Source organism: Tursiops truncatus, chromosome 16, assembly GCF_011762595.2.
Source record: "Tursiops truncatus isolate mTurTru1 chromosome 16, mTurTru1.mat.Y, whole genome shotgun sequence".
NCBI lineage: Eukaryota > Metazoa > Chordata > Mammalia > Artiodactyla > Delphinidae > Tursiops > Tursiops truncatus.
The window spans coordinates 40,757,200-40,783,622 of NC_047049.1; the positions used below are offsets into that span (position 1 = coordinate 40,757,200).

Here is a 26,423-nt window from a genome sequence, read left to right on the forward strand (position 1 = left end):
TATTCTGTTATTTTATTCATAAGCTGTGTTACAGTTCCCACTCATTTACTTCTACCTGAGATGCCATGCCAGTGAAGTGGGAAAGTAATTCAGGCTTTAAAGTGCTCTACAAACACTTATCTTCTACAAATCACTGTTGGCAATTAAACTGAAAATTTAGAAAAGGCAATTCTTAACCTAATTGATGGGGACTGAAAGCTGTTACCCTGCTCTTTGTTCTTAAAAGCAGAACTGTAACTTTAATCATTCATTTAACCAGCATATATTAAAACATGTAATATTCACCAGGTGCTATGTTTGGTTCTAGATATATAGAAGCATCAGATATGTTCCCTAATACCAGATACTTAATTGCTCTTAAAGATGCCAGAATTACTTATTTAAAAAATAAAACAAAAAAACAAAGAATTATATCAAATTTTTGCTATATTCAGTTAGTAAATGTGCTCTGTGAATAAAGTTGGATGTTGAGTGTAGATGCTAATAAAGTGCTACATGCCAATTAGACATAATTATGCCTATGTGTATATATATACATAGTAATTGATATTTGTCTAGTACTTTCTATTTTGAAAACTGCTTTCATGTACATTATCTCTTAATTATCGTATCAAAACTGTAAAGAAGTTATTATGAGCACCTTCATTTTACTGATTTTATATGAACTTAAACAGATTGACCATATTGTACAGCTAATAAATAGCAGAACTAAAATTCCAACCCACATACTCCACTATAAAACTTTTGCTTTTCCTACTACATCAACTTTCTTCCCCCTCACTTTCTCTCTTGTAGTAACGTATGCAAATCTACATGATAATTAATACACTAAGAAATGTAAAATACCATACCATACATGCCTCAAATCTCACCTTTCATGCCAATCTGCTCGCATTACCTAAAATTAACTTCATTAAAAAGTGATATAAACATGAAAATAATTATAAACTTTGCTCAGCTAAGATAATTAACATTAGTATCAAATATAAAGTAAAATTAACCTTCATCTGTCCCCAAAAGAATACTATTACATCTAAAATAAACCAAGATTATCTCATCTTTTTTTACCATAATTGATTTCATGTAAACAGCATACAAAGCATGGCCTGTCATGGTGTACTGCAGGGTTCAGAGAGATGATGGAAAAACATACCACTAGACAAACAGTCACATTTCAAATATGGATTTTGAATTCTATATAAAATTTTTAATGATCTACATACAGCACGTAGTCTGTCCGGTCATAATGGCAGACTTCATAAACGCTTAGTGGGTCAACATATGAAGATTTGGATGTAATTACTAGCTCTAAAACTTAAGTAATGTTCTGTTGTTGCAGGTTAACTTTTAACTAGGCCTTCTGGGATTTCATACAAATCGAAACAGGCAAGAAATCTATTTAAAGAAGGCTTGCACTAAAGGGATAAACTTAATACTAAACTATACTTGAATATATAGAGAGGAGAAATAAACACTAAAGGGATAAAGACACAGGAAATCCTTTTTTCCTTTCAGGAAAGCATGTTACAAAGAATATTTTTTCAGCGGCGCATCCCTCAAAAACATGTTTGTGTAGACACAGAACCAATGTTATTTTTTATCAAATCAAACCAAAAGAAGATAAATAAAAATGTGTATTTATATCATCATTTAAATGCTAGAGTTAAATTAAATTAGTTTCCACTTCTCTCTGATCCCATAGCACTTTGTACATGCCTGTCTCAGCACTTTTCATATTGCATTGTATATAATTATTTGCATTTATACCTCTGCTATCTAATGTAAATTCTAAAAGAGAGAATGTGCTTTGTTCACATTAATGCTCTAGTGTAGAACTGAGTTTCCATCTCAGTAAATATTAGCTGAATTTTTTTGAATCGTGTTATTCTTCCCAGTCCTATATTAGAAAAATATATCAATGCATAAAATACAAAATACTAATTTTTAAAATTGGTTTGAAATCAGTCATATATGCTTTCATGCATTGATTTATTCACATGTATTTACTGTCAAATTTGTGCGGAACAGCATTTTAGCTGCTGGGACTGTAAAGAAGGGTAAGAGCAAAGGGCTCTTTCATCTAATGTCACCTGAACCATAGTGAAAAAAGTAGATATTAAACAATAATTGTCTTGAAAAATTAATAACCTCCAGTAATAAAGATACATTGCACAATTACAGCATCTAATAGAGCTTCTAACCTGCCTTCCTGGAAATTACATTCTAATAGGGAAGATAAAGTTAAAAAAAAGATACACAAATAAACAATTTCAAATATTAATGAGTATTATGAAAAAAAGTATAGCGAGGTGTGAGAGCACATAAATAGAGGCACTTAAACCAGTTTTGTGGGGCCAAGAAAGCAAATGGCATTCAGCTCACATCCATCACCCCTAAACTGTAGGTTTAATAAGGTCAGGAATCCTCAGGATGACTTTCACATTACTTATACTAAGTACAAGTCATGACAAAATCACTGTTTTTTCCCCTTAGGAAAAATGGCCACAGATACAGTATGTCTTGACTTCAGTAAAATTCTTGAAACTTTTAAAATTCCATTTTAGTTGTTAAAATAGGGGAAAAAATGTTTCCGAGATGATGACAAAATGATTTAGATTAGGAGCTCAGTGAAGAATCATCCCCAAGTTGGACTTCAAACTTGACAAGACTCTGAGGGCAACCTGCAAGCTTCTTAGTAATTTATAATCGGCTCCACATTGTCAGCCATTTTTATGAAAGCATAAAGGATATGATTTTGAAATGTATTCATAGTAGGAATCTTAGAAAAATGGTTCATACCACAGGTGGTTGAATCAAAATTAAGATATAGCTCAATGTAGGTCTCAAAATTCAAGAAAATAAAATGTTACTGCTGCCACTACTATCACATTAGCCGTTAGAGCTCTTATGCTTAGGCAACTGTGACTCCTCTCCTTCAAGCCTTAGGGGAGTCTATAAACTAGACCTACTCTCTCCATTTTGTAGACAAGGAAACTGAGTTTCAGGTAGGTAATTTGCCAGAGTCATAGAGTTGCTAGGTAATAAACCTAGAATTCAAAACTGAGACTGTCTAATGCCAAGACTAGTGCTCTTATCCAGAATTTTAGGTTTCTTCCAACCAAGGTAATTACAAGTTCTTTAGGATTTCACAGCTTCATGTCACTGATTCTGCCATTTGCCAGTTATACAGTCTTGGCAAAGAAATTAACCTCTTAGAGTCTGCAGGTGTAGAGAAAATATTAGTACCTACCAAATTAGATTTTATGGTTATTGAATGAACTAATACACAGAAAGCACTTGGAACTGTATCTGGCATGTAGCAAACAATCAATATATGTTAGTTAATAATGCTAATATTATTTTTTAAATTTTATAATAAATGTCTTCCTAGGTTTATAACCATGGCTAAATGCCTACAGATCTGTGTAGAATTGAGATAATCTCTCAAAAATTATAATCTCTCAATTTATTTAGCACTCATTCATTGTCATTTGTTTAATTTTCAATAAATTTTCACAAGGTCCCAGATATTCTTCTCACCTACTCTTATTTCAAAAGTTGACAGTAAGCCAAATATAGGAAAAAAATAAAATAGTAAAAGATATATGGTGCTATTGCTCTAAAACATTTTCTCTAAATATTTTTATCTGTAGCATCTCTTTGTTTTTTTAATTTTTATTTATTCTTCACAGTAGGTCCTTGTTGGTTATCTATTTTAAATATAGCAGTGTGTACATGTCAATTGGGAATGACACGTGCATCTCTTTAAAATAAAAACTGAAATACCAAGTGATCCACATTAAGTCTGTGGAAGATTTTATGCACTTGTGAATTATTCTTTAGCTCATGGGATTTGTGATTTCTAATTGAGTGATAATCAAACTGAAAAATCATAAAGGCAAACTTGCTTAGAAAAGTCAACTACATTTACGTAACTGATGAAACTGTTGAGCTGTGTTAATTCATTAAGTTCTTCCTGTGAATGACGTTATTTTGATGCACTAATATTGACTTTTAGTCTCTTAGGACCAAGGCTACCTGCAATTTTTAGTGAGACCATAAGTTGAATAGAAAATTTTCTAGGTATGAATATTTTCACCCGAAATACATGCCTCGTTAATTAGAGGAAGGTATGGTTCACAATCCAGATTTCAGGGGGGAAGGTAGCTATTCTCATCTTTGTTGGAATTAAAAAAAAAAAATTCCTTATTTGAAAGGACAAAGTAGAACCTGCTTACCGGCATCTTCTTACCTTTCTATTTTTTTTATATTACCTTGATTTCTCTACCACTACCCTCCCAAGTCTTTATCTTTTTACCTCCTCCATTTCTTCTATCAACATTAAACTTTCCACTGCTCAAAAAAAAGTCCTGTGAACAAGCAATTGTTTGGTACCACACAGCTTGAGGAAGAGCTCAATTAAATGAAAGTGAAGCAATTCATAAATAACCAATTTTGTGGTAATTTTACTGTTCTACGCTTAATTTTTATATACAATGGAACAGTAAGAAGTATCTAGTTTTGATAAATTTCTCCAAATGTGTTTTTAGTCATCCCATGATTCTGCTGGTTTCCCTTAACTTCACTATTTTTTCCTGTTTATCATGTTTCTTTCACATCCCATGGAATATTGACTGTATAACTAAATAATAAGGAAAGTCAAAGAAAGAGAAATAGATGATCTCCTGATGCATGGTTTTAGCTATAAAAATAATGGCCAGGTGGTAAACAGTCACAGCAAATTTGGGGCTTCCAGAGAGAAAGACTAAATTCAGCTCCAAAGGGACATAATTTGAAGCTTGTTGGGCTACACAATATGGAATTAAAAATAGCCAACCAGTCAACCCAGGATATTTTTTAAATTTCCTATAAAATTTAAATTGTTGTGAAATGAACCTAATAAGCTCAGTAACATTGACATCTCATGCCATTTTAAGCTATTTTATCAGCAATAATAATTTTTCCCCTTTGTGGAATTTTTTTTGGTAAGTTTCAAGAGTGAGCTACACATTGATGGGGGTAATCCTTTTACAATGTATACATATACCAAATGATAGTATTATATACTAAATACCTTATAATTTTATTTGTCACTTATACCTCAGTAAAACTGAAAAAAGAAAAGAGTTACACATAGAAAACTTCAGCCTGCTTTATAGTAACATCTAAATTATCATCTTAAATGATTTGGCCAATTTGTTCATCATACATACGTTCAGCATTTTAAAAATAAACGTTCTTAGACAGTTTATGGTAATTTGTATTTTGAAGTTTTGCTTAAGAAAATTTCTTTGTTACAATGTCAATGTCAGATTAGAGATCCTCACAAAAGATGTAATTATATTTTTTCTATTAAGATTTAAATTAGTAAATATTAGTAAAGATAAAGTATAGAAGTAAATCAGACTTTCTTTTGTATATATGAGTCTTACCATTACAATAACGTATTATGAATTTTAAGTATAGAAAATAAATATTATTACAATGCAATCTAGTATAATTGGATTTACAGGATCAGACATAGTTTAGATATCTAATACACAGTATTCTGTGAAGATCTATCAGAAGATTCCTACTGGGCACTGGAAAAGTGGATAGATTATTCTATGTGATGCAGTTGAAAGGACATTATATGTAGAAGTGAAAGCTTAGTTTGAGCCCTCCTTCTAACATGTTAACTGTATGGTCTTTGGTATTTATTCTCCTAATTCTTAAAATTAAAATATTTTCTTAGAGAAGTTATTTGAATGGTGCTTTCCACCTTTAAAATTGTATGCTTTTATAATTTATTTTAGATGCTATATTTTTATTAAACCAAACAAATGATCATACAGTCCTGATAGAAGATTTGTTAGAGGAACAATAGGAAGTCTGGATAGATAAAGGTTAGACATGATTTTTTGCTACATGAGCAACAGCTCTTTATTTTAAAAAATGGCATAAATATGAAATATATGTTTATTTAAGTAAAATATGATATTATGAATGGACTTATTAAAAGCCGCCTTAATTTCCTCTTTAGTTGTTATTTCATATCATAAGTTTTCATGATTGGACATTTTTCTTCTAAAAGGATCAGAATGAAACATGATCAATACATACATACAACTGAAAATAAGTGTAAAAGTAAATCAAATTTAAAACAACCTTGTACATATTTACTTGGCTTAAAGAAATGTTTTTTTAAATATATTTTTAGGAATTACTTTCACATCCTTAACCAGAAGAATTTTTATTTATTTCTCAAACCCACGGAACAACTGAGCCCATGCACCACGACTACTCTATGCTCTAGAGCCCACAAGCCACAACTACTGAGCTCATGTGCCACAACTATGGAAGCCCACGCGCCTAGAGCCCATGCTCCGCAACAAGAGAAGCCACCATAATGAGAAGACCACACACTGCAACAAAGAGTAGCACCTGCTCACCACAACTAGAGAAAGCCCACGTGCAGCAACAAAGACCCAAGGCAGACAAAAATAAATTAATTAATTAAAAAAAAATCTTTTTCTATTGGATATGATTAGATGTAAATGTTTTCAATAAAGGCATGCAGTGTGATAGAACAGTATAATTGGCTTTGGGAGTAGCTATACCCAACTTCAAGTAGTAATTGAATCAATAAATAAATGTATGAAAATAGGAACTTTTCTGATGCCCTGTTACCTTATCTGTAAAATGGGGCAATATTATTGGTGTGACTTCCTTCACTGTACTCTGAGAAAAAATGTACTAATGAATGTTCATTTATTCGTCCATATTCATGTTTTAAATCTTTGGTCAACTGTGGTATACAATGCAAATAGATGGTAAGAGAAGTAAAAATAACAAGCAAAACGTATTTTAAAGTAATAGCATTTTTGTGAATATTTTCCAACAGTATACCTTAAAATATTTTTTCCCTTGCAATAATTAAGGAAGGGGCTTAAAATTATATTCCACAATTTTATAATGGTATATATAGACAGTTTTATAAAATATCTTTTACAACTTCCACAAGAATGACTCTCAGGAAGGAAATAAATCTTTCCCTAGAGGAAAATACATTGATTTGCTACTCCTTGGGTTAAAAATGAGGAACAGAAGGCATAAATGTTTACAAGAGTCTAAACAAAAAATAATCATTAAACTGTTGAATAGTTAAAAGAAAACCTATTTCTTTTACTCCTTAGAGAGAAGAAGAAGTAATAAAAGAGATGGAGAAAAGTCAGAAAACTGGGCTTAGGGAGGGCTGTGTGTAATATAGGTTGAGAGTAGAATGAAAAAATCATTAGTATTGGGATAGTCAACAGAATTTAAAGAACATAACTGAACAGTAAGAAGCTATCTGTAGTTTCTGAATGTTTCTACCATCTATAATCTTCCTAGTATAATCAACATTCTGATGAATAATTTGTATATATTTTAGCAAAAATCAAAAAAGGATTACAGTAAATTGTATTATTGTGTGCAGTTTTCCACTTTCTCCCTGCTATTGAATTGTTTACCACATTGCCTTTGCCAAGTGACATTGCAGTAACTCGCATGAGAAAAGACTTTACACATATGAAATTAGGCATGGACTCTTACACTCTTGACCTTCATAACAAAAACATGGTACTGGTACAAAGAGAATAAGACACTTATGAAGTAGGCCTAAACCTGAGCTCTGCCCTGGGGCCACACCCATCTGAGGCCAATGGAGATCAGTCAAACCCCAGTACAACCCCTACCTATGCACAGACTCAAGAGTGAGAAAAATGAATATTCACTGTTGTGTCATGAAGATTTTCTGTTGCTTGTTACACAGCATTATTACAGCAAAACTGATCACTGCAGGGATTAAATTTTACATATACAATTTCAAGGTATGAAATGGAGAGACTATTCACTGGAGCAGGAACTTAGACATAGAATTGGCCCATGAGTATACGTATACCTTCCTCTAACAGGCCGACTCCACCCAGAAATCTGAGGTTTCATTCAAACTTGGTTATATATTGAGAAGCCTAGTGACCCCAAGTAATATATTAAAAATATATTTATATATACATATTATTTGTGGAAGATATATCATTTTTGTTCAGAAATTCCTATTTATCCACATGGCTTTGAAGCTTATCTGAAATCTACTTGCTATAAAACAGACTTCCTGACTGATAATGCTCTTCTATGGTAAGCAGTGGAGGTTTTTTGTGAAAGACAGATAGACATAGAGTGAACCAGAAATTAATCTAGCAAGAAGTCAATGAATTTTTTTTTAATGCAAACAGTAAATGTTTAGTAGTAGAAGAGAGAAGTAAAAGGTACTCTAAATCTCTTCCTTGGGAAAAAATATAGGTAGTCCAATATGTAATATAGGACCTTAAAATAATAAATAAATCCTCCAGTAAAGATCTCTAAAACTTGAATGAAGGAGTAAATCATGTGAAGAGTTAGAGAGAAGTGTCCCAGGAAGAGGTACAATCTTCTAAAATTTGTTGGGACTTGTTTTGTGACCTAGTATGTGATCTATCCTGGAGAATGTTCCATATACACTCAAGAAGTATGTGTTTTCTGCTGCTCCTGGGTAGAATATCCTGTATATATCTGTTAGGAACAGTAGATCTATAGTGTTGTTCAAGCCTGCTGTTTCCTTATTGATTTTCTGTCTAGATGTTCTATTCATTATTGAAAGTGGGGTACTGAAGTCTCCTACTATTACCCTGGAGTTCCCTAATTCTCACGTCAGGTCTGTCAATGTCTCCTTATATATTTAGGCGATATGATACTGCATACATATAAATTCATAATTATTATATCTTTCTAATGAATTGACCCTTTTAATCACTGTATAATGATCTTCTCTGTCTCCTGTGATAGATGAAACACTGATGAAAAAGACAAACATTGATGAAAGAAATTAAAGAAGACATAAATAAATGGAAAAACTCTCATGTTCATGAATGTAAACAATTAATATAATTAAAATATCCATACTTCTCAGAGCAATTAAAGATTCAATGAAATCCCTATCAAAATCCCAATGGTATTTTTTATGGAAATAGAAAAGCAATGCTAAAATTTGTATGGAACCACAAAAGACCTTAAAGAGCCAAAGTAATCTTGAGAAAAAAGAACAAAATTGAGGCATTGCACGTCCTGAAATCAAAATACATTACAAAGCTACAGTAATTAAAACAGTATGATACTGGCATAAAAAGAGAAATATAGACCAAGGTAACAGAAAAAGGAGCCCCAAAATAAGCCCACACCTATACAGTTAACTGATCTTTGACAAGGGAGCCAAGACTACAAGTGGGGAAAAAATAAAATCTTCAACAAATAGTATTGGGAAAACTGGATATCCACATGCAAAAGAATGAAAGGGGAAACATCTTACACCACACACAAAGATCAACTCAAAATGGATTAAAGACTTATAAGACCTGAAATTATAACACTCCTAAAATAAAATATAAAGAGAATAAATAAATATTTGTATAAAAGAAAATGAAAGTGGACTTGTATGTCACATCATACACAAAAATAAAATTCAGATGACAGACAATATAAATAACAAAACAAAAAAGTATCTTAAAATAATATAGGAGAATATATTCATGATCTGAGGATGGCAATTCACAATTGAAAAATGATGAATAAAGTTGGTTATCTTAAAATTAAAATCTCTGTGTATCAAAAGACACCATTAAGGAAGTGAAATGAAAGCCCCAACATTGAAGATGTTTGAAATACATGTAACAAGGAGGGAGCAATATGTTGAATATATAATGATCTCCCAACAATGAAAAAGAACACTCAAGAAGAAAAATCATTGGCAATCCTTTGGATAAAGGGATAAGAGATTTACATAGGCACTTTGGAAAAAACAAAATTGAAATAAATATATGAAATGTTCAATCTCATTAGGGAAATGCTGATCAAGACCACAATGTGATACCACTAAAATTATACCACACTGATCTAAATTAGAAAGATTGACACACCAAGAATGCAGATGGGGACCATTACTAACTCAGAGAATTCTTGAAACAGTCACTATGGAAAGCAATTTCACATTTTCAATAAAGTTAACTATGCTTATAGAGAAACTCAGGCACATTCTCTGTGCACCAAGAGAAATCATATAAAAATACTCACAGCAGGATTGATTATAATAGCCCCAAACTAGAAACCACTCAAATATTCATCAATAGTGGAATGTGAAAATGAATTGTGGCATAGATACACATAGAAAATAAAATACATGAATAAACAGAAGAAATGTGGTTGAATCTTAAAAAAGATAAAGATGAATGAAAGAAGGCACATACTAAAACACACATACACTGTAATTCTGTATATACACATTAAAAATAGACAAAAGTAAACTATATTATTTATGGATGCTTATTTAGTTGGTAAATCTACAATAGAAAGAAAGAAACTGTCAGAGTGGTTAACTGTAAGTGGAGGAAAGTGATTAGGACTAGGAAGAAGCACTCAGGGGGCTTTCCTGGTGATGCATTATATACTTGGGATATACTTGCATTTATGTTTACTTTATAATAATTTATTAAATGGTGCATTCATGTTTAATCAATGTCTATATATTACACATTTTTTCTTAAAGTTTAAAGGACAAGATTTGGTCTTAATAAAAGGCTGCAGAAACAGTTGCAATTCTTCCTGTAAAAGTAAAAATTGATTGCCAAATTTCATCATCAGTGAGGCTGTAAAGTCAGCATAAGTAACTGTGGTAAGCTATACCGTTTGTGGAAGATAACTGAATCCAACTAAAGTGAATAGGCCATGAATCCTCATCAGTCTATAAAACCGAAGTACAATTGTATAAAGTTGGATCTCATAAATAAGTAATGTAGCATTAAAAGGCACAGCAAGATGAATAGAGCAGGGGTTTGTGAAGCAAAAAATGGTGGGTATTTCTTCTTAGGCAAATATTAAATAATTTAAATGGTATATATTTTAAATGGGTGAGTGAAAAACATATTTCCAAATGTGTGACTGAACAGGCTGGTTACTGTTTTTCTCTTTGTAATCTTCTTACACCTGGATATATCCCTCATTATCATTTCCTGTTCTCTCAGGCGGTAAATACATTGTCCTATACTAAATATAAATTTCAATTGTTCTTTGCATTAATAGTGCTTTTTCTTTTTTGACAACTTTATTGGAGTATAATTCTTTTACAATGGTGTGTTAGTTTCTGCTTTATAACAAAGTGAATCAGCTATACATATACATATATCCCCATATCTCTTCCCTCTTGTGTCTCCCTCCCTCCCACCCTCCCTATCCCACCCCTGTAGATGGTCACAAAGCACCCAGCTGATCCCTCTGTGCTACGTGGCTGCTTCCCACTAGCTATTTTACATTTGGTAGTATATATAATTCCATGCCACTCTCTCAATTCATCCCAGCTTACCCTACCCCCTCCTCAGGTCCTCAAGTCCATTCTCTAGTAGATCTGCATCTTTATTCCCATCATGTCCCTAGGTTCTTCATAACCATTTTTTTTTCTTTAACATTCTATATATATATGTGTTAGCATACATATTTGTTTTTCTCCTTCTGACTTACTTCACTCTGTATGACAGACTCTAGCTCTATCCACCTCACTACAAATAACTCAATTTCATTTCTTTTTATGGCTGAGTAATATTCCATTGCATATGTGTGTCACATCTTCTTTATCTATTCATCTGTCGATGGACACTTAGGTTGCTTCCATGTCCTGGCAACTGTAAATAGTGCTGCAATGAACATTGTGATACATGTCTCTTTTTGAATTATGGTTTTCTCAGGGTATATGCCCAGTAGTGGGATTGCTGGGTTGTATGGTAGTTCTATTTTTAGTTTTTAAGGAACCTCCATACTGTTCTCCATAATGGCTGTATCAATTTACATTCCTACCAACAGTGCAAGAGGGTTCCTTCTTCTCCCCAACCTCTCCAGCATTTATCATTTGTAGATTTTTTGATGATGGCCATTCTGACTGGTTAGAGGTGATACCTCATTGTAGTTTTGATTTGCATTTCTCTAATGATTAATGATGTTGAGCATTCTTTCATTTCTGTTGGCAATCTGTATATCTTCTTTGGAGAAATGCCTATTTAGGTCTTCCACCCATTTCTGGATTGGGTTGTTTGGTTTTTTTGATATTGAGCTGCATGAGCTGCTTGTAAATTTTGGAGATTAATCCTTTGTCAGTTGATTCGTTTGCAAATATTTTCACCCTTTCTGAGGGTTGTCTTTTCATCTCGTTTATGGTTTCTTTTGCTGTGCAAAAGCTTTTAAGTTTCAACAGGTCCCATTTTTTAATTTTTGTTTTTATTTCCATTTCTCTAGGAGGTGGGTCAAAAAGGATCTTGCTGTGATTTATGTCACAGAGTGCTCTGCCTATGTTTTCCTCTAAGAGTTCTACAGTGTCTGGTCTTACATTTAGGTCTCTAATTCATTTTGAGTTTCTTTTTGTGTATGGTGTTAGGGGGTGTTCTAATTTCATTCTTTTACATGTAGCTGTCCAGTTTTCCCAGCACCCCTTATTCAAGAGGCTGTCGTTTTGCCATTGGATATTATTGCCTCCTTTATCAAAAATAAGGTGACCATATGTGCGTGGGTTTATCTCTGCACTTTCTATCCTGTTCCATTGATCTATATTTCTGTTTTTGTGCCAGTACCAGACTGTCTTGATTACTAAAGCTTTGTAGTATAGTCTGAAGTCAGGGAGCCTGATTCCTCCAGCTCCATTTTTCATTCTCAAGATTGCTTTGGTTATTCGGGGTCTTTTGTGTGTCCATACAAATTATGAAACTTTTTGCTCTAGTTCTGTGAAAAATGCCACTGGTAGTTTGATAGGGATTTCATTGAACCTGTAGATTGCTTTAGGTAGTATAGTCATTTTCACAATGATGATTCCTCCAATCCAAGAACATGGTATATCTCTCCATCTGTCTGTATGATCTTTAATTTCTTTCATCAGTGTCCTATAGTTTTCTGCATACAGGTCGTTTGTCTCCTTAAGTAGGTTTATTCCTAGGTATTTTATTCTTTTTGTTGCAGTGGTAAATGGGAATGTTTCCTTAATTTCACTTTCAGACTTTTCATCATTAGGGTATAGGAATGCAAGAGATTTCTGTCCATTAATTGTGTATCCTGCTACTTTACTAAATTCATTGATTAGCTCTAGCAGTTTTCTGGTAGGGTCTTTAGGATTCTCTATGTACAGTATCATGGCATCTGCAAACACTGACAGCTTTACTTCTTCTTTTCCTACTGGGATTCTTTTATTTCTTTTGCTTCTCTGACTGCTGTGGCTAATACTTCCAAAACAATGTTGAATAACAGTGGTGAGAGGGGACAACCTTGTCTTATTACTGATCTTACTGGAAATGGTTTCAGGTTTTCACCATTGAGAACGTTGTTGGCTGTGGGTTTGTCATATATGACCTTTATTATGTTGAGATAAATTCCCTCTATGCCTACTTTCTGGAGGGTTTTTATCATAAATTGGTGTTGAATTTTGTCAAAAGCTTTTTCTGCATCTATTGAGATGATCATATGGTTTTTATTCTTCAATTTGTTAATATGTTGTATCACAATGATTGATGTGTGTATACTGAAGAATCCTTGCATTCCTGGGATGAACCTCACTTGATAATGGTATATAATCCTTTAATGTGCTGTTGGATTCTGTTGGCTAGTATTTTGTTGAGGATTTTTCCATCTATGTTCATCAGTGATACTGGCCTGTAGGTTTTTTTGTGTGACATCTTTGTCTGGTTTTGGTATCAGGTTGATTGTGGCCTTGTAGAATGAGTTTGGGAGTGTTCCTCCCTCTGCTATATTTTGGAAGAGTTTGAGAAGGATAGGTGTTAGCTCTTCTCTAAATATCTGATAGAAATCACCCGTGAAGCCATCTGGTCCTGGGTTTTTGTTGGAAGGTTTTTAATCACAGTTTCGATTTCAGTGCTTGTGATTGGTCTGTTCATATTTTCTGTTTCTTCCTGGTTCAGTCTCAGAAGGTTGTGCTTTTCTAAGAATTTGTCCATTTCTTCCAGGTTGTCCATTTTATTGGCATATAGTTGCTTATAGTAATCTCTCATGATCCTTTGTATTTCTGCAGTGTCATGTGTTACTTCGCCTTTTTCATTTCTAATTCTTTTGAGTCTTCTCCCTTTTTTTCTTGATTAATCTGGCTAATGGTTTATCAATTTTGTTTATCTTCTCAAAGAACCAGCTTTTAGATTTATTGATCTTTGCTATTGTTTTCTTCATTTCTTTTTCATTTATTTCTGATCGGATCTTTATGATTTCTTTCCTTCTGCTAACTTTGGGGTTTCTTTGTTCTTCTTTATCTAATTGCTTTAGGTGTAAGGTTAGGTTGTTTATTTGAGATGTTTCTTGTTTCTTATGGTAGGATTGTATTGCTATAAACTTCCCTCTTAGAACTGCTTTTGCTGCATCCCATAGGTTTTGGGTCATCATGTTTTCATTGTCATTTGTTTCTAGGTATTTTCTGATTTCCTCTTTGATTTCTTCAGTGATCTCTTGGTTAAGTAGTGTATTGTTTAGCCTCCATGTATTTGTATTTTTTACACATTTTTTGCTGTAATTGGTATCTAGTCTCATAGCGTTGTGGTCAGAAAAGATACTAGATACAATTTCAATTTTCTTAAATTTACCAAGGCTTGATTTGTGACCCAAGATATGACCTATCATGGAAAATGTTCTATGAGCACTTGAGAAGAAAGTGTATCCTGTTGTTTTTGGATGGAATGTCCTATAAATATCAATTAAGTCCATCTTGTTTAATGTATTATGTAAATATTGTGTTTCCTTATTTATTTTCATTTTAATGATCTGTCCGTTGGTGAAAGTGGGGTGTTAAAACTCCCCTACTATGATTGTGTTACTGTCGATTTCCCCTTTTATGGCTGTTAGCATTTGCCTGATATATTGAGGTGCTCCTATGCTGGGTACATAAATATTTACAAGTGTTATATCTTCTTCTTGGATTGATCACTTGATCATTATGTAGTGTCCTTGCTTGTTTTGTGTAACAGTCTTTATTTTAAAGTCTATTTTGTCTGATATGAGAATTGCTACCCCAGCTTTCTTTTGATTTCCATTAGCATGGAATATCTTTTTCCATCCCCTCACTTTCATGCTGTACATGTCCCTAGGTCAGAAGTCAGTCTGCTGTAGACAGCATAAATATGGGTCTTGTTTTTGTATCCATTTAGCCAGTCTATGTCTTTTGGTTGGAGGATTTAATCCTTTTACATTTAAGTTAATTATCGATATGTATGTTCCTATTACCATTTTCTTAATTGTTTCGGGTTTGTTGTTGTACGTCTTTTCCTTCTCTTGTGTTTCCTGCCTAGAGAAGTTCCTTTAGCACTTGTTGTAAAGCTGGCTTGGTGATGCTGAATTCTCTTCGCTCTTGCTCGTCTGTAAAGATTTTAACTTCTTGGTCCAATCAGCTGAAATCCTTGAGGGGTAGAGTAATTTTGGTGGTAGCTTTTCCCCTTTCATCACTTTAAATATGACCTGCCACTCCCTTCTGGCTTGTAGATCTTCTGCTGAAAGATCAGCTGTTAACCTTATGGGGATTCCTTTGATGTTATTTGTTGTTTTTCCCTTGCTGCTTGTAATATTTTTTTCTTTGTATTTAATTTTTTATAGTTTGACTTATATGTGTCTTGGCATGTTTCTCCTTGGATTTATCCTGTATGGGACTCTCTGTGCTTCCTGGACTTGATTAACTATTTCCTTTACCATATTAGGGAAATTTTCAACTATAATCTCTTCAAATATTTTCTCAGTCCCTCTTTTTTCCTCTTCTTCTGGGACCCCTATAATTCCAATGTTGGTGTGTTTAATGTTGTCCCATAGGTCTCTGAGACTGTCCTCAATTCTTTTCGTTCTTTTTTCTTTATTCTGCTCTGTAGTAGTTATTTCCACTATTTTATCTTCCAGGTCACTTATCCGTTCTTCTGCCTCAGTTATTCTGCTATTGATTCCTTCTAGAGAATTTATAATTTCATTTATTGTGTTGTTCATTATTGTCTGTTTGCTCTTTAGTTCTTCTAGGTCCTTGTTATACATTTCTTGTATTTTCTCCATTCTATTTCCAAGATTTTAGATCGTCTTTACTGTCATTACTCTGAATTCTTCTTCAGGTAGACTGCCTATTTCCTCTTCATTTGTTTGGTATGGTTGGTTTTTACCTGGCTCCTTCATCTGCTGTATGTTTCTCTGTCTTCTCATTTTTCTTAACTTACTGTGTTTGGGGGTCTCCTTTTCTCAGGCTGCAGGTTCATAGTTTCTGTTGTTTTTGGTGTCTGCCCCCAGTGGCTAAGTTTGTTTCAGTGCATTGTGTAGGCTTCCTTGTGGAGGGGACTAGTGCCTGTGTTCTAGGCTGGATCTTGTCTTTCTGGTGTTCATGTTCTCATCTGGTGGTGTATTTTGGGGTGTCTGTGACCTTATTATGATTTTCAGCAGTCTCTCTGGTGGTGTGTTCCTGTCTTGATAGTTGTTTGGCATGGGGTGTCCAGCACTGTAGCTTGCTGGTTGTTGAGTGGAGCTAGGTCTTGGCGTTGAGATGGAGATCTCTGGGAGATTTTTGCCGTTTGATATTACATGGAGCTGGGAGGTCTCTGGTGGACCAATGTCCTGAACTCGACTCTCCCACCTCATAGGCACAGGCCTGACACCCAGCCGGAGCACCAAGACCCTGTCATCCACATAGCTCAGAATAAAAGGGAGAAGAAAAGAAAGAAAGAAAGAAAAATAAATAAATGAAATAAAATAAAGTTTTTAAAATAAAAAATAATTATTAAAAATGAACAAATTAAAAAAAAGAAATATAGGGCTTCCCTGATGGCGCAGTGGTTGAGAGTCCGCCTGCCGATGCAGGGAACATGGGTTCGTGCCCCCGTCCGGGAAGATCCCACATGCCGTGGAGCAGCTGCGCCCATGAGCCATGGCCACTGAGCCTGCGCGTCCGGAGCCTGTGCTCCACAACGGGAGAGGCCACAACAGTGAGGGGTCCGTGTACCACAAAAAAAAAAAAAAAAATACAGAAAGAAGAGAGCAACCAAACCAAAAAACAAATCCACCAATGAAAATAAGCACTAAAAAGTATACTAAAAAAAACCCCAAAAAACCCGACAGAAGCCTAGGACAAATGGTAAAAGCAAAGCTATACAGACAGAATCACACACAGAAGCATACACATACACACTCACAAAAGGGAAAAAGGAAAAATATATATATATCGTTGCTCCTAAAGTCCACCACCTCAATTTGGGATGATTCGTTGTCTATTCAGGTATTCCACAGATGCAGGGAACATCAACTTGATTGTGGAGATTGTATCTGCTGTTCCTGATGCTGCTGGGAGAGATTTCCCTTTCTCTTCTTTGTTCGCACAGCTCCCGGGGTTCAGCTTTGGATTTGGCCCTGCCTCTGCATGTAGGTCGCCACAGGGCGTCTGTTCCTCGCTCAGACAGGACAGGGTTAAAGGAGCAGCTGATTTGGCGGCTCTGGCTCACTCAGGCCGCAGGGACGGAGGGGTACGGATGAGGGGCGTGACTGCGACGGCAGAGGCCAGCATGACATTGCACCAGCCTGAGGCGCGCCCTGTGTTCTCTCAGGGAAGTTGTCCCTGGATCACGGGTCCCTGGCAGTGGCGCGCTGCACAGGTTCCCTGGAGGGGAGGCATGGATAGTGACCTGTACTTGCACACAGTCTTCTTGGTGGCGGCAGCAGCAGCCTTAGCATCTCATGCCCATCTCTGGGGTCTGCGCTGTTAGCCGCGACTCGCGCCCATCTCTGGAGCTCCTTTAAGCAGCGCTCTTAATCCCCTCTCCTCGCGCACCACAAAACAAAGAGGCAAGAAAAAGTCTCTTGCCTCATAGGGAGTTTCAGACATTTTCCCGGACTCCCTCCCTGCTAGCTGTTGTGCACTAGCCCCATTCAGGCTGTGTTCACGCAGCCAACCCCAGTCCTCTCCCTGGGATCTGACCTCCGAAGCCTGAGCCTCAGCTCCCAGCCCCCACCCGACCTGGAGGGGAGCAGACAAGCCTCTCAGGGTGCCCGCCACCCACCATTTCCGCCCGCGAAGGGGCTTCCTAGTGTGTGGAAAACTTCCCTCTTTCACAGCTCCCTCCCACTGGTGCAGGTGCTGTCTCTATCCTTTTGTCTTTTTTCTTTTGTACCTACCCAGGTACATGGGGAGTTTCTTGCCTTTTGGGAAGTCTGAGGTCTTCTGCCAGCCTTCAGTAGGTGTTCTGTAGGAGTTGTTCCACATGTAGATGTATTTCTGATGTATCTGTGGGGAGGAAGGTGATCTCCACGTCTTACTCTTCCGCCATCTTGAAGGTCTCCAATACTGCTTTTTAAATCAACCCTATATATACTATTCTACATGTGGCAATTCTAAAAGTAGAGAGATTTCCAGTGTCAACAGTTTTTCTCCATTTATCAAGGCTACTTATTTACTTGCACGTATGTGTGTGAGGTAAGCCAAACAGGTATTTTAGTTGTTGACATATAGTTCTCTTTCTACAACGTTCATGAATCTTCAGTGGAAAAATGTACTTTCAGATCATTTTAATCCATTAGGTCTAGTTTAATTTAGCATCTTATAAGACCCAAATATTGGGCTGGGTAGTAAGGTTTCTAGGATCAATATGACACAGTCTCTGCTTTCAAGAAATTTGAGTAAATGGAAACTTTCAATAGACTTTGGTAAGCACTACCAAAAAGTTGTGCACAGTGTGAGACGGGCCATTTAGGACATAGGAAAGTTCAGAAAAAGCTTTTCTGGAAAAGATTATGTTTGACTAAAATTTTCAAGGATGAGCTATCTAAATAAAAAATGGAGAATGAAGCAATGAGGGCAGAGGGCATGAGCAGAGGCAAACAGACATGGGAGAGTTCTGAGAACATGCATTAGTAATCTCAAGCAGGTTAGTGTTCCTGGAGGTGAAGTTGTAAAAGCAGTAATGGGAAGTGTGCCTTGGTTGCTGCATTGAGGGTTACTTTCTACTACTGAACTATGTTTGTTAGAGACATCCCCAGGAGTTACATTAAGGATAAGTATGAGGTTTGTTAAGATTAATGACAGGATAATGTATTAGGAGGTTGTAACAATAGGTCAGGAGACATATAATGAGAGCCTGACTGTTGTTGTTTTGGAGAGAGGAGAAAATTTGAAAACTATTTGAAGCATGTAAAATTATCAAGATTGGTGATTGACTGGACACGGACAGTGAGGGAGAAAGAGAAGACTGAGATGCCTCTCCAGTTTGGCTTGGGAATAATAAACTGAGAGGCAGAATTCAGGAGAAGAAGCCCCTTCTGAGGAAGATGAAAATAAGGGTTCAATCTTAAACATGTTGAATTTGAGGTGCCTCTAGGACATTCAGGCGGGTTTGTTTTACAGATAAATGTCTATTTGAGGCTGTAGGCTGAAGGAGCAGAAGCAGTTATAGATATAGCTGTGGAAGACATCAGCATCCAAGTGTAATTAAAACAGTGGTTTTTAATGTCCGTGGAATTTCCCCCCAAAATGTGTAGAATTAAAACAAATGAGAAGACAGTTCCAATATCCAGAGTTTGTTTTGGAGGTGATGAATATGGTTATTACCCTGATTGTGGTGATGGTAACACAAGTGTACATGTATATTTCCCAACTGAAAGTCACCAAATCGCATACATTAATTATCTGTCCCTTTTTGTATGCCAGTTTTACCTCAATAGAACTAGGAGGAAAAGGACCAATACAATATTTTTTAAAGAAGGTTTATGAAGAAACAGATAAAGGGAAGACAGAAAGAATCAGACATGCTTAAACATGAAAACCAGGAGCAAACAGGTAGTAGAGTCTCATAAAGGAGAGTGTGAGATCCATCTCAAATGCAGCAGTGAGGTTATTCAGATAAAGATGACATTTAGCAATAAAGAGGTCATGAGTTACTACGGGGTTGAGGATGGATATCATTCATTATGCATCTGGGATTATACAACTGTGAATATTTATACACACACACACATATGCACACGTACATGTATCTATTATAATAGATGATAGTAAGACTAAAAACTGGCGAAAGGATATATCCCAAGTAAATATTATAAAAATATATGCATAAAATTTTCTAATCTATTTATAAACCACTAATTGAGTATCTGAAAGATCACCAAGCTTCAAAAATACTCACAAGCAATAGATAAATCTCCATTATAAATATTTTTAGGTAGCAGCATTAAAATGGACATCATTAAGTTTTCAAATTGTGTGGGTTTCTTTACTTGACTGAGCACAGTTTTTGCATTATATAGTTTGATTTGACAAGAGAACCCATAAAAATCCACACTTGTGGCCCACTTAAAAAAGTAGTATTATAGTTTTAGGCACTGTTGAACATCATGCTGAGCTACAAAAGCTAAATAAAACACCGTAAAGCTCCCCACCTTCATTTCATTTTTAGAACCCCACACAGGGAGACGACAACTACGTTAATCAGAGACAGACCACTGAGGCTCAGATTTATTTTGTTTAATATTAAATTGTATAGTTGAAGGAGATATCAATTTCTTTTTAAAATGGCACCATCACTACCCTTCTAAACACTGCAGTTTACTAATGATTTTAAAACTGCTTTAAGGGTTTAAAACTGAATCACTACCAATTCATCTCAGCTGAGATTTAGCATGCAGATCTCACAATGGGAATACATTTCTGTTTCAGGTTAAATAAATTCAGTCTGTCTTGTTTTAGAACTAGAAGAACATTTTGTTGACTCAGAGCTCTATTTTTGTTACTTAGAGCTAAAAGAAGTCAGTTCAGCATAAGAAATTCTACAAGGTATTAATTGGAAGTTTGCTGGGAAGAGGTTCATTCTGTATTGTATATAATGCTAAGAACCTGTTTTAACCTTAACAGGCAGTGTTGTTTCCAAATATGCCTTCTCTGATGAATCTGTGCACGCATGCATGCCCAGGGCTACTCTGAAAACTGAGATGAAGAACTGAAAAAGTATTCTGGCCCCTAAGAAACTCCTCCAAGAGATGCTATCGTGAAGGCTAGACACCTTTGATATGAGCTCCAAGGTTTCTCTCTGCTGCTCTTCCTTCAGTATCCACTGACCTGAAACATGCACACAGAGTGATGCGCTGAAGCACCTACAGCAGCAAGTGTGCCTAAGTAAAAATGCCCTCTCATTCTCCTTGATAAGCTAGACTCTGTTAGAAAGTACAAAGAAGTTCTCTTGTGACCCTGTATCTAAGACTGTGTTTATTAAAAGATCTTCCTTTATCTTCCCCTCACTCTCCAACCCAGACTCAAGATTGAATCTATGAGACATTAGTTGAGAAAACAAATGAAAATGACACACACCATATTGAAAAAATCACATCATGATTTTTTATCTCCTGTGAAATACTGTGAAGGGTACTGAACAAAACATTACACTGACAAGTAAAGTCTTTTTATTAGTGGCTATTTCATTAGGCCTTCCTGGCCTTCCCCATCTGAACTCAACATGTATTAACCAATTTTCTAGAACTTCTCTAAGCAAATCTTCCATAATTGACAGACAATTGACTTTTTCTCAAATTGCCTTTTCGGCTCAATTATGTCTTGCATCACATCCACCTGGTATATCTATTTCTTTTTTTTTTTTTTAACCTAGAATTTTACTAATTTGTTAAGTTACTGAAGATGATACATTTTCCCCATGAATCCTGACAGAGCCACCTTAGTCCTCTGTGGTGTTTTTCATTCCTTTTAGTAAATAATCAGTATGACACATTTGACATTTGACATAGAGACACAATCTATTCTTACTGTGTTTGCTAGATTTTATTCTATATACATCTTTCCCCCAACTATACTGCTACTGCTTGTGTTTTGAGAATATGGAAAAGATTCTCAAATTTAAGTGTGGTATACTATATCTGTGTATAGTAACTTCTACATTAAAAAACAAGTTTAGCCAGACTATTACTCAACCATAAAAAAGAATGAAATAATGCCATTTGCAGCAATATGGATGGACCTAGAGATGATCACACTAAGTGAAGTAACGCAGAGAACGACAAATATATGATATCTTACAAAACAGAAACAGATCCATAGACATAGAAAACAAGCTATAGTTACCAAAGGGAAAAGGGGGGCAGATAAATTAGGGGTTCGGGATTAACATAAACACACTATTATATCTAAAATAGATAACCAACAAGGACCTACTGTATAGCACAGGGAACTATACCCAATATTTTGTAATAAACTATAAGGGAAAATGTTATTGAACCCTGACCTCTGGCCACCTCCTAGGGGTAGACAACTGAACTAAGCTGTACCAATTTTTGAATTTGAATGGAGAGACTGAAGCTAGTTGAAGCTGCTACCTTAGTGGCAGTGTCCATGTAGTCCAGTTGCTGAGGCCTCCACAGACTATGGCCCATGGAGACCGCTGCCACCATTATGTCACGAAAGCCGGGGTGGGGGAGAGGTTCGCAGCTGCTTCAAGGCCTGGGCCTGGCCAGTGGGCGGCCCTGGCGAGGGCTCTGGAGCTCTGCAGGACACAGCCCTCAGCCTGTCCCTGGGCCCCCAGCTCACCCAGTGGCCTAAGGCTGCAGGGCCTGGAGGGCCCTGGGGAGAAGGCCTCCAACTGCCTCTCACCGCATTCTGCCCAGAAGACCACAACGAGGCTGACTGAGCGGGACCTCTAACCACGCGAAGGGTCACGTGTTAATGGTCATATATAATACTAATGGCTGTGTGCCCACTCTGCCCGTATTACAAAAATAATCTGAGAATATATATATGCATAACCATATCACTTTACTGTATACCTGAAACTAACGCAACATTGTAAATCAACTATACTTCAAATTTTTTTAAGTTCATTTTTAATATGCTAATAAAACTTTTGGCTCTGTATAATCCAGAAATATTGCTTCAGAAGTATTACCTAGTAAGTAAAGTTTGATACTACAACACTACCTTAATAAATAAAAAGGAAATACACGGTTCCTTCAGCATTTGAATTCAAATATTGGTTTACTTGTACTAAAACATCATTAGAACAAAAACGCGAAGTTGGTAACTCAAATTGAATACAACAACTAACCATACATATTTTGGTTTTAAGTGTGTCTTAATAGCTTTTGGTGACAGTTAAAATTAAATTTTATAAGTAGAGCATGAGTCATTTAGTGAAATTAATGTATTATATAGTTATCATTAGGTAGCAATAGGAGACCATTGTGATGCATCGAACTTCCATTCTATGAACTGGAACTGTGCTGAATCAGTGGGATGCGACTGCTTCGGATGTTTTCCTTCTCCTTTGTACTTTCAAACTCATTTTGGTTTTTATGAAAACATGTTATTGCCTAAAGACCAGGACAATTATTCCTTTATCAAACTGTGAGTGCTAACGTCTATATTTCAATTTTTAATGCTGAGAAATTATAGAGAATGTTTCTCATCAAATTTAAGCACCAGCAGACAATAAATAAAAGTTAATGCTGTAATTCTTTCAAAGACAAAGAATCACTAGGAAAAGTGGCAAAGATAGGTTAAGAGAAAGGAAAAATAAAACTAAAACTCAATCAGCATGCTAATGTCTATGTATGTGTTATGACCTGCATATTCCCTATGGGTTTTATGTCTCCAATGCTAAGTAAATTAAAAGAAATGGGAAAGATAATTTTCCTAAATTTCCAATACCTCTTTATTTTATCTGAATACTTCATAGATATAATTAAAATAATTTTCAGTTGTCATCAAAGTGGCATCCTAGAGTGACAACTGTAATATAATTTAACTATCATTATGATTAAACTATTACATTAGTTCAAGTTTTTTTTTTTTCCGAAAACAAGTTTTATTTGGGAAGAGTTTCTTATTGTTAAAGCTGCAAGCAAGTTACCTTCACAAGTATAGTTCTACAGACCTAGTAGTTTCAGAGATCCCAGTGTTCAAAGGTACACCTCAAAATTAATAACAAAAACACACCCACGGCGAAAGGGGAGAGCTGTTAGACTGGTTTGGAATGTACAGCCATGGATTTCAGCTGGGCTATTATAATTGCCTTCTAATTCAGCTTTCTGGATTTATAATCTTCCATTACAATCTACTTAGCAGCAATCTTTATAAAATAAAAATCTAATGATACCAGCACCTCAGACCCTCTAAAGGTCCCCCCAGCACCTTCTACAAAGAGAAACATTTATGATGTGGCACATCTTATTTAATGTAATTATGACATGTCACATGCTGTCATTTGTCTATGCTTTTATCCATGCAATCAACTTTCCTTAGACAGTTTCTAACCCCTTTCTACTTCCTTCTCACCAGTATTCATACTTCATGAATCAGCTTCAACATTGCCCCCTTCCTCTGTTTTCAGAACATGCCCCTCTTACAGATTTAATCACCTTCTTTGCTTGGTGTAACAGAAACTGTCAGTGCCCCATGCATGTCCCTCAGAGCATGTATAGTTTCTGGCCAACTTCCAACTGCTAGTAACTGCAGTCTCACTGAAAGCCCTTATATCAGAATTGCAGAGAGCTGGATGCTTGCTTGGAGGTAGGAAGTGCTGAAAATGTGCCCTCAGCCACAGCATCGCTGACCAAGAACTCTCAGGTGTTAGTGTGTGAATTTACCAGTTCCATCACTTTTCAGGATCATTAATTCTGGGGAATGTATTTTGTGTCACTTCCCAGAATTTGCCCTTCAGATTAAGCTCCACTTCTCTTAAGGACAGCTGGTTAACTGCAATCCCTTTATTGTCTGCCTTCTCTTCTCTGCATCACTTCCTCACTTCCCTATTAGTATTACTTTAACTTCCCAGAAAAACTATTTATACCTGACTCTTTTGTCGCCAGGTTTTTTCTTGTAGAATCTACAGTAAAACTTTTGATACCAGAGGTACTGTGTGGTTCTGGAGTTGAATGTCTTGCTGGCCACATGGCATCAAGACCACTTGGCATGTTGTAACAGAATAATTACAAGACTCTCTCTTGTGGTGAATTGGGATGCTAAAAAGGTATAAGGGGATGTATATTTTATCAATTTCTCCAGGATTTGAGAAAGATAGTGACAATGATAATGACAATGACTATAGAGTTAACAGTTGTTGCAAGTATTGTCAGTGCTCTCAGGAAAAAAACTGATGAGCTCAAGCTCAAGTCAGAGGGGTCTCGCTGACAGCATTTAAAGAAACCCTCCTCTTTTAAAGCCAGAGAGAGGATTGAATTGAAAAACAGACCCTTTGTTTGATTGTAATAGTAGTTAAATTGTAGAGAAGATTTACTGCAAAGCACCGGCAAACCTCTTATTTAAAATTCCAGGCCTTAACAGGAAAGATGTAGGACCCTGAAACCTGGACTTGAGGTACCAGGTTGACTCACTCTTGCTGGAGGATTCTTTCCTTGCCTGGAGGCCACATAGATGCATCATCTGAGGTCAACACTTCAAGATATATGTACATTCCTCAAAAATTTCCCTCATCTTATGGTTTCTAGACCACTATGTTCAAGACCAGGCATGGCCTAATTGAAAAAAGTATTGTCTCTGATTTAAGAAAAATGGGATTATTCATGAAAAGAGTAACAGAAACTGGCTAATATTTCCAGTTAGGAATTAAGAGAGCATGCCTAGAAATGAATGTTGAGTATGTTGGACAGGGATGCAACTGAAATATAAGGTACACAGGAGATGCTAAAGATATGTTTACACAAGCAAATGACATTACACCTAAGCATTTGTGTCTTGAGGTATGTGTTTCCAAATTTATGCTTAATGGTATAGATAATTACATACTTCTCTAAAAATATTTTATTGTAATTCCAGAAAGTAAAAATATATATTAAATAAGAAAATAATGCTCTCAAATGAATCAGTGTTTAAATTATACAATGGTCATAAAATATAAATCAACGAACTTAACTTAAATCCATATGGACACAATATGATTTATAAAAAAAAAAAATCTTGAAGGTTATCCAGCACAGTGATCAACAATGAATGCACTTTATTACCATCTTGTCTTATACCCAAGTGATTTTGCTTATTGCTTTCAGATAATTCTGATGCTCTATCATTTAACACATGGCATTAGCTAAATCTCTTTTCAAATTAAAAGGTAAGAAAATTACTCACTTTTAAAAAATACATTTAAGATACACATAAATACTCCACTTACCCATATTCGACCCACAAACGCATTGGCTTCTTCTTCCACCACTGATAGATTTCTGAGCAGATAGGGATCAAACACTGGATCATTGTCATTGACATCTGTCACCACCACATTTACCGTGGCAGTTGAGGTCTTAAAGAAAAAAAAAATAGGGGGGGGATTAGATGTGAGAGGAGTTATTTTTATTTCGATGTCAGTTAATTAGTCATA

General features: G+C 35.6%; 1 protein-coding gene across 8 annotated transcripts in view; it reads right to left on the minus strand.

The window, feature by feature from the left end:
• The window catches only part of PCDH15 (protocadherin related 15), a 727,135-nt gene that overhangs the window by 196,276 nt on the left and 504,436 nt on the right, over positions 1-26,423 (minus strand). For all 8 annotated transcript variants that reach the window (XM_033841882.2, XM_033841881.2, XM_073793727.1 and 5 more), the window contains one exon: positions 26,217-26,345. In XM_033841882.2, coding sequence (XP_033697773.1) covers positions 26,217-26,345 — 129 coding nt within the window. The remainder of the gene's footprint in view (positions 1-26,216; positions 26,346-26,423) is intronic.